Genomic DNA, 8,923 nt, shown 5'->3' with positions numbered 1-8,923 from the left:
GCCGCTTGGGTACTTGTTTGTGCCCGCCCGGAGCCGCCGGAGCCCCGTTCTCAGGCTTGTGCCAGCTTTGCAGCCTGCGGTAGGGACGAGGAACTGGGGGTGGGGGTAGAGGGCGTGGCTTGCTGGCCGGCAGAGGGCCGGGCCTCGGGTTGGGTGGTGCCTGCGGCAGGAGGCGGAGCCACCCGCGGGTTTTGTTCCGGCTCTGCGGCGGCGGCCGCCATCTTGTGTCTGGGACCGAAGCCGCCCGTGGAGGGGCTGAGACTCCAGGCGTCAGGGCTGGCCTTGGGAGGCGGCGGGGGCAGTTCCTTGAGCACCGGACTGCGACGGCGACTGCAGTGACTGCGGTGATCGGGCCCCGGGGAACAGGCCTTGGTAACAGGCCTGCCTCCTGCGCTGCGGGCCACCCCCCCCCCCCCCCCCCCCCCCCCTTTCCCCCCCCCCCCGGGCCCCGCCCCCCCCCCCCCCCCCCCCCCCTCCCGCGATCTCTCCTTTACCCCCACCCCTGCCGTCTGCCTCGATCTCCCCCTCCTCCACTGCCGACCGAGTCTCCCCCTCCCCCGTGGACTGCCGGGATCTCGGGATCTCTTCCCCCCAGCCGTGCTCTCCCCCCTGCTGCGATTTCTCCACCCCCAAGGGGCGTGGCCACTGTACCGTCGGGGCCCCACCCGGGATTCTGCTGGAGGGGTGGGGCCGCCTGAGGTGGGGGGGGGAGGGGCATCAATCCTGCCTTTCCATTCTCTTCACCCAGGGTGGGGGGCCTTTGGTGGGTGGGTGGGCGGGCAGGTGGGTGGTAGGCCGACGAGCAGCTACTGGAGATAAGACCAAGGAGGACCCTGGACAGCGCCTTCCTTTCATCCCTTTCCCTCCCTCCATCTTTCTTGGCATTCTGTTATTTTAGAAGCCTCTTCTACACCCCGCCCCACCCCCATTTACCTGAGGGAGTGGGAGAAGAGCCCCAAAGGTAGGACAACAGCCTTGGCCAGTCAGGACAATGGTGCTTCCTCCTTTCCCTAAAGATTTGTGACTGTTCCCTCCTACCCTGTGTCACTGCCCACTTTGGCAGATGGCCGACTTTCCCCACAAACCTCATGTGCCCCTTGGACTTGAGTGGACCTCTTTTTACCCACTGCCCCCTTTCATCCCTGGGTCTGCTTTGCTTTTCCTCTCTAACCAGGCCCAAAAGATATCGTAATGATCTGTCTGCTGTCTGGGAGGCCCCTCTGCTCTCATATTTCTCTCCTTTCCACCCCTACCCCCCAGGATAACCAGCTCATTACCTTCCCTAACATTTGGATCCACTCTGGGAGGATTTCTTGTCCTCAGAGTTTCTGCTGCATCCATTCCTGGAAGGATTTCACCTTGATCCCTCCTCCCTCTCTCTGTCTCCCCCTCTACCTCTCTCTCTCTCTCTCTCTCTCTCTCTCTCTCTCTCTCTCTCTCTCTCTCTCTCTCTCTCTCTCTCTCTCTCTCTCTCTCTCCCTCCCTCCCTCTCTCTCTGTCTCTCTCTCTCTCTCTCTCTCTCTCTCTCTCTCTCTCTCTCTCTCTCTCTAGAGCATAGCCCCAGTCTGACAGCCTCTCCCCCTCCCTCCCCCTCCCTCTCTCCCCTTCTCTCTGGGCCAGTTCTGACAACTCTTATTTCTATCTCTCCTAGATGTCCAGCTCGCCGCTGTCCAAGAAGCGTCGCGTGTCCGGGCCTGATCCAAAACCAGGTTCTAACTGCTCTCCTGCCCACCCTGTTCCCTCTGACGTGCCCACTGCACCTGCCAACGTGAGTATTTGGCACTGAGACCCAGTAGCAGGGTGGATGCTGGGGCTTGGGTCAGCCTCTCCTCACCCTGGTGATCTGTCACTTTTGTCCATAGGGAATGGCTAAGAACGGGAGTGAGGCAGACATCGACGAGGGCCTATATTCCAGGCAATTGTGAGAGACTGGAACTGTTGGGGGCCGGGAAGCGGAGGGGCTGTCAGACTGGGGCTATGCTCTAGACCTTGCTCTCATCTCCTCAGGTATGTACTAGGCCATGACGCCATGAAACGCCTTCAGACTTCCAGCGTCCTAGTGTCTGGACTCCGGGGCCTTGGAGTTGAGATTGCTAAAAACATCATCCTTGGTGGAGTCAAAGCCGTTACCCTACATGATCAGGGTGCTGCCCAGTGGGCTGATCTCTCGTCCCAGGTAACCTCAATCCATCTCCATAGTTCATTTCCTCCTCTCCCCCCCCCCTGCCCAGACCCCAGTTATTCATTCTTTCACTTCTTACAACCCTTAGTTCTACCTTCGAGAAGAAGATGTGGGCAAGAACCGGGCAGAGGTTTCCCAACCCCGTCTGGCTGAGCTCAATGCCTATGTTCCTGTCTGTTCCTACACAGGGCCTCTCACTGAGGACTTCCTTGGCAACTTCCAGGTACCTCAGACCTTCACCAGACACGTCCTAGTTTCATTTCCCAGAGGCTTCCATAGAAACAGCTTCTCTCTTCTCTAAGTCTGTCTTTGCCCACTTGTTTTTCTTCTGGGGCATCTGAGGGAGGTCTAGTGGAAGGGGCTCTTTCCCTTAACTCTGGACCTTTGACACCTGGTTGCCAGTTCCTGCTCTGTCACTACCTTGCTGACCTTAGCCAAGTTGCTGGATCTCCTTGACATATTCATTTGTTGAAAACAGAAGGGGTTGGACCAGATGACCCCTGGCTTTAGGGCCGTGGGGCATCATAGAGATTGTTGGCAATTTCCCTGTGTTTCCCAGAGAGCTGAAAGGTTCACCCTGATAGGGGGCAGCAGGTCTGGAATTGGCATTCAGGGCCTCTTGACTCCAGGTCAGAGCAGTTTCCTCCTTTGTCTTATTTCCACCACTAGATGAGTTAGCCTCTCGGATTTTTTGGAAAGTTTCCCAGCAGCCTCTAGGTTTCCAGCCCTTCCCTGTCAACCTTTCCTTCCACTCAGGTGGTTGTCCTCACCAACTGTCCCCTGGAGGAACAGATGCGTGTAGGTGAGTTCTGCCATGGTCGCGGTATCAAGCTGGTGGTGGCCGACACTCGGGGCCTCTTTGGGTAAGTCTGTCCTCTAGCCTTTCCCTCTCCCCTATCTTGGGAAAACAGAAAGACTGAGATGTTACTTGGTCACCTCTATGGAAGGTGAGGCGTGGGCTCTCTGCTGCTTTACCCACAGGCAGCTGTTCTGTGACTTTGGTGAGGAAATGGTCCTGACGGATGCAAATGGGGAGCAGCCGCTTAGCGCCATGGTCTCTATGGTGACCAAGGTGAGACACTGGTTTCTGGGACCTCTTGCCTGGGCCAAATGGGCTCCAAACCATGCTAGCCCTACCCCATCACCCTCTGGCCTGTTCTCTGGCTCCCCTAGGACAGCCCCGGTGTAGTGACCTGCTTGGATGAGGCACGGCATGGCTTTGAGAGTGGCGACTTTGTCACCTTCACCGAGGTCCAAGGCATGAATGAACTCAATGGCATATCACCTGTGGAGATCAGAGTCCTAGGTGAGTGGATAGGCTGGTGTGCAGAGGGGTGACTGAGCGGCTTGCCGTTGGGTGACCAGTCTGACCCTACAGGTCCATACACCTTCAGCATCTGTGACACGGCCAGATTCTCTGACTACATTCGTGGTGGAATCGTTACCCAGGTCAAAGTGCCCAAGAAGATCAGCTTTGTGAGTTTCTCCAGGGCAGGTGGTGGGCCAAGGAGATCGGAGGTTCTTCATCTGGAGAACTGAGGACTCATAGTTGTCAGGATTCGCTGAGATTGACCATATGGCACTTGGCATGTACTGAGCTCTTAAGAAATACCTGTTTGCTTTTTTCCTGGCTTGACCTTCCTCCTCCTTTCTCCAGAAATCACTATCTGTATCCCTGGCTGAGCCAGAATTTGTGATGACGGATTTTGCCAAGTTTTCTCGCCCTGCCCATCTCCATGTGGCCTTTCAGGCCCTACACCAGTTCTACAGCCAGCAAGGGCGGCTGCCCCACCCTCAAAATCAGGTGCCTAAGCCTCGTGGTGAGGGGAGAATTCTGTGGGCCCTGGCAGCTGGGCATCAGTCTTTTTCTGTTCTGTCCTGGGTGTGGACTTCAGAACAAACTGCTCATTCTCCTGCTTTCCAGGCGGATGGAGCAGAGATGGTGAGCCTGGCGCAGGCCATTAAGGAAGCTGCGTCACCTCGACTGCTGCAGGAGCATTTGGATGAAGAGCTGGTACGGCAGTTGTCCTACATGGCAGCCGGAGACCTGGCCCCTGTAAATGCTTTCATCGGGGGCCTGGCTGCTCAGGAAGTTATGAAGGTGAGGTTGGCCAAAGGGTCGGGTTCTGGCCTGCAGGCTGGACAGTTCTGGGGATTTGACCTGATTCCTGCATTTGTGCACAGGCCTGCTCAGGAAAGTTTATGCCCATCATGCAGTGGTTGTACTTTGATGCCCTAGAGTGCCTGCCTGAGGACAGAGAGGCCCTAACTGAGGACAGTTGCCGCCCGGTAAGTTCTCCCAGGTACTGAGGAAGGGCTCAGCTAATTTCTGGGGGCTGGACCGCTTGTTTGACTGCTTCCTCTTTGCAGCGTCAGACACGCTATGATGGGCAGGTGGCTGTGTTTGGCTCTCATCTGCAGGAGAAACTCGGCAAGCAGAAGTATTTCCTGGTGAGTGATCCCAGGCTGGCTGCCTGCCTTCTTGGTCTGCCCCTAGGTCCCGAAAGGCTTTCCCCTCTTACCTAGTCCTGGGTCTCTGGGACCATCTGTTCACAGGTTGGGGCAGGAGCCATCGGCTGTGAGCTGCTCAAGAACTTTGCCATGATTGGCCTGGGCTGTGGGGATGGCGGGGAGGTTGTCGTCACTGACATGGATACTATCGAGAAGTCCAATCTCAACCGGCAGTTCCTCTTCCGGCCCTGGGATGTCACGGTGAAGTTCTCTGGGAGTTGCGGGGGATGGGCAGTCCTGGGCTGACTGCTCCATGCCTTGACCCGTGCTGCTCTTTCCTTGTGTGTCTGTAGAAGCTGAAGTCTGACACAGCAGCTGCTGCTGTCCGTCAGATGAACCCACAGATGCACGTGACGAGCCACCAGAACCGCGTGGGGCCTGACACTGAGCGGATTTATGATGATGACTTCTTCCAGGCCCTAGATGGTGTGACCAACGCCTTGGACAACGTTGACGCACGTGCGAATGGAGCTCAGGAGGCTGGGGCAGGGGGTGTGAGGCACGGGTTTCTTCTCCCCCCCACCCTAACTAACCTCCCAGGGGAGGTTGACCTTCAAAGGCCTTCTTTCTTTTCCTCACCCAGGCATGTATATGGACCGTCGCTGTGTGTACTACCGGAAGCCACTGCTGGAGTCAGGCACTCTGGGCACCAAGGGCAATGTCCAAGTGGTCATCCCTTTCCTCACTGAATCCTACAGCTCCAGCCAAGACCCCCCGGAAAAGTCCATCCCTATCTGTACTCTTAAGAACTTCCCCAATGCAATTGAGCACACATTACAGGTGTGAGGCATGGGGCCAGGCTGGGGGGGCAGTGGGACTGGGCCAGGTCAGAGAGGTGCCAACAAGGGGTGGACACTGGGTCCTGGCGCTCTGCAGAATGACCAAACTGTACTTTGACCTGCACAGTGGGCCCGGGATGAGTTTGAAGGTCTCTTCAAGCAGCCGGCAGAGAGTGTCAATCAGTACCTCACGTGAGTGCCACCAGCCCATTTTCCCACCCCACTGGCCTGTGGCCCCAATGTCCAGCTGGGATTTTCTGCCGGCTCACTTGTGGACTTTTATAGAGCACGCACCAATCCTAAAGCCTCCTGCTGTCCCGCATCGTAGCCCTTGCTCCCTGTCCTATCCTAACCCATTGACCTCCTCCCTCATGCCCACAGAGACCCAAAGTTTGTGGAGCGAACACTGCGGCTGGCAGGGACACAGCCCTTAGAGGTGCTGGAGGCCGTGCAGCGGAGCTTGGTGCTACAGCGCCCCCGTACTTGGGCTGATTGTGTGGCATGGGCCTGCCTTCACTGGCATGCCCAGTATGCCAACAACATCCGGCAGCTGCTGCACAATTTCCCTCCTGAGCAGGTAACTGCAAGACCTTTATGCTCAACCCCAGCACCTCCTCAATCTGAGGAGGGATCCTGGGAGGCTGTGTGCCTCTCCCAAGATCCCCCATTGATCCCATATCCATCTAATTTCTCTGGCAGCTGACAAGCTCTGGAGCCCCCTTTTGGTCTGGACCTAAGCGATGTCCTCATCCCCTCACCTTTGATGTCCACAATGTGAGTATCTTTGCCCCTATGCTAGGACAAAGAGGAAGATGAGTGAATCTGGGGGCAGGGGCTGAGATGCAGAATTAGAGAACCTCATTTCAGGTCTTGGGGATGAAATGAAAAGGTGGTAGTACTTTAGCCTTGTGATCTCTTCCCCCAAATCTGCCTTTGCAGCCCTTGCATCTGGATTACATCATGGCGGCTGCCAACCTGTTTGCTCAGACCTATGGGCTGGTGGGCTCTCGGGACCGGACAGCTGTGGCCACGCTTCTCCAGACTGTGCAGGTCCCGGAATTCACTCCCAAGTCTGGCGTCAAGATCCACGTCTCTGACCAGGAGCTTCAGAGCGCCAACACTTCTGTTGGTAAGTGCCAACTGCCCTTGACCTTAGGCCTTGCAGCTGCCCTCTTCTGACTTGCTCTCAGGCACCTCTGACCTTTTCTCTCCTCCTTAATCTGGTCTTCTGGTGGGGCCATAGATGACAGCCGGCTGGAGGAGCTGAAAGCAACACTACCCAGTCCAGAGAAGGTGTCTGGATTCAAGATGTATCCCATTGATTTTGAAAAGGTACTGGGGGGGCTCTATGTGTGGGGGCAGGTGGGTATGTTTGGGGGCAGCTCCCCAGGGACTCAAGCCTCCCATGTTCCTTCCACCAGGATGATGACAATAACTTTCACATGGACTTTATTGTGGCCGCCTCCAATCTTCGGGCTGAGAACTATGACATTCCCCCTGCTGACCGGCACAAGGTGAGAGCCTTGATCCCTTCTACAGACCACTGTCTTTCCAAGCTGTGTGTGTGTGTCTGTGTCTGTGTCTTGAAGACATGGGGGTTGAGATTCTGTCTGTTCACAGAGCAAGCTGATCGCAGGGAAGATCATCCCGGCCATCGCCACGACCACTGCAGCTGTGGTTGGCCTTGTGTGCCTGGAGCTGTACAAGGTGGTGCAGGGCCACCAACGGCTTGAGGCCTATAAGAATGGCTTTCTTAATCTTGCCCTGCCCTTCTTTGGCTTCTCGGAGCCCATTGCAGCTCCCCGTCACAAGGTGAGATGCTGACAGACTTGGGGCCCAAGTGGGCAGAGGAGTGCAGAGGGCCTATGTTGTATAGAGAGCCAGGACTGACGTGCCTTGCCTTGGCCTTTTCTTGCTCACAGTACTATGACCATGAGTGGACACTTTGGGATCGCTTTGAGGTCAAGGGGCTCCAACCTGGGGGCGAGGAGATGACCCTTAAGCAATTTCTGGACTACTTCAAGGTGCTGGCAGGGAGGGAGAAAGGGAAGGGGGAGAGGCAGTGGGCTCAGGGGACTTGTTCCTACTGACCAGTATGTGGTTTCCCCCCACAGACAGAACACAAGCTGGAGATCACAATGCTGTCCCAGGGTGTGTCTATGCTCTATTCCTTTTTCATGCCAGCTGCTAAGCTCAAGGAGCGGCTGGACCAACCGTGAGTGGCCTGTGCCAAGCTGGGAGGAATAGCAGGGAGGGTTGGGGCCTTTGGGGAAGGGGAAGGTTGGGTGAGCAATGGGCTCACCTTTGGTTTTGACCACAGTCTTTCTTGGAATACCCTCAGTATGACAGAGATCGTGAGCCGGGTGTCAAAGCGGAAACTGGGCCGCCATGTGCAAGCGCTGGTATTGGAGCTCTGTTGCAATGATGATAGCGGCGAGGATGTGGAGGTGCCCTATGTGCGCTATACCATCCGCTGACTGGGTAGCAGGCGGGTGCTTTCACCTTCCCTCCCCTCCTCTCCTTCCCTCTCCTGTGCCCGCCCCCTCAGGGGGGCTGGGCCCCCCCTCCCCCCCCTTTGCCTAGGGCACTGGAGGGCATGACTTTGTACTGAACCCATAATAAAGTTATTGACGGAAACCAAAGGCCAGGACTGCTGTGTGTATGGCCTGGGAAACACCAGCCAGCTGTGTGTGTGTGTGTCCTTGGGTGCAAGTTCTCAGCCCTAGATCTCAGCACTGACCTAGGTGACCAAGAACCCAGTTCCAAATCTGGTTGTGTTGGGGAGGGGCACCATTTGTGGCAATGGCATCTCCCCAGGGATTCCTGCTTACGGCTTCAGGGTACTTCCTGCCAGGATCACTGGTTTGGTGAAGAGCTTTGCTCCCTATTCCCTGTATTGTCCTGAGAGCTTGTTACCTGACCCAGAGTAGTCCAGGATATTATTTACTCATTGCTTACAAACTCCTCCCTGCACAGGACCTGCTCCTCCCTCTCCCCCCATGGCATTCCATGTTGAATTCTTCCTCCTTCTGGGCCGTCCCGCACTTTAGCGTTAAGCCCAGGCCTATCTGGAGCTTTATTGTGCCCCCTAATCAGGCAGTGGACAGGCAAAGGAGACATTTCTACGGGTAAAGCAAACATGGGAATTTGTAACAATGGTTGTTTTTCAGTGTCAATTGGGGAAGTAGAGAGAAAAGGTGGATTTTTGCGAAGTAGGAAAGGACATTCTGCTCCAATATGTATATGTATATAATAGGGATGGGATCTCAGGACAGCCCAACATGCTCTTTGCCCATCATTATGCGAAGTGCCCAGGTTAGACCATTCCTGGCTGGGTTGGCCTCGGGTGGGGGGGGGGGGGGGGGGCGCGACGGGGCAAGCAGACACCTAGGCCAGGCACCCGACAGACACAGCAAGGGACAGAATAGATTGGGCATGGCACGTGCAGTGG

General features: G+C 56.2%; 1 protein-coding gene across 1 annotated transcript; it reads left to right on the top strand.

Annotated features, from left to right (window-relative positions):
* Window positions 1-173: 173 nt before the first annotated feature.
* UBA1 (ubiquitin like modifier activating enzyme 1) lies at window positions 174-8,114 on the top strand. The gene is made up of 26 exons (XM_069108140.1): window positions 174-372; window positions 1,652-1,768; window positions 1,863-1,921; window positions 2,008-2,176; window positions 2,271-2,405; window positions 2,939-3,045; window positions 3,164-3,254; window positions 3,356-3,488; window positions 3,561-3,658; window positions 3,840-3,986; window positions 4,107-4,283; window positions 4,367-4,471; window positions 4,553-4,633; window positions 4,739-4,894; window positions 4,987-5,152; window positions 5,277-5,473; window positions 5,600-5,664; window positions 5,854-6,049; window positions 6,172-6,246; window positions 6,412-6,601; window positions 6,716-6,804; window positions 6,894-6,986; window positions 7,093-7,284; window positions 7,395-7,496; window positions 7,587-7,687; window positions 7,814-8,114. Exons 2-26 carry the CDS (start codon window positions 1,652-1,654, stop codon window positions 7,947-7,949), a joined length of 3,177 nt encoding a protein of 1,058 aa, XP_068964241.1. The 5' UTR covers window positions 174-372; the 3' UTR covers window positions 7,950-8,114.
* The last annotated feature ends 809 nt before the right edge of the window (window positions 8,115-8,923 follow it).

This window comes from Petaurus breviceps, unplaced genomic scaffold, assembly GCF_028583685.1.
Source record: "Petaurus breviceps papuanus isolate PSGF00001 unplaced genomic scaffold, PetGlider_PUasm1.0 90333, whole genome shotgun sequence".
Classification (NCBI taxonomy): Eukaryota; Metazoa; Chordata; class Mammalia; order Diprotodontia; family Petauridae; genus Petaurus; species Petaurus breviceps.
The sequence above is the reverse complement of the archived record's forward strand: the minus strand, read 5'-3'. Positions and strand labels throughout refer to the sequence as shown.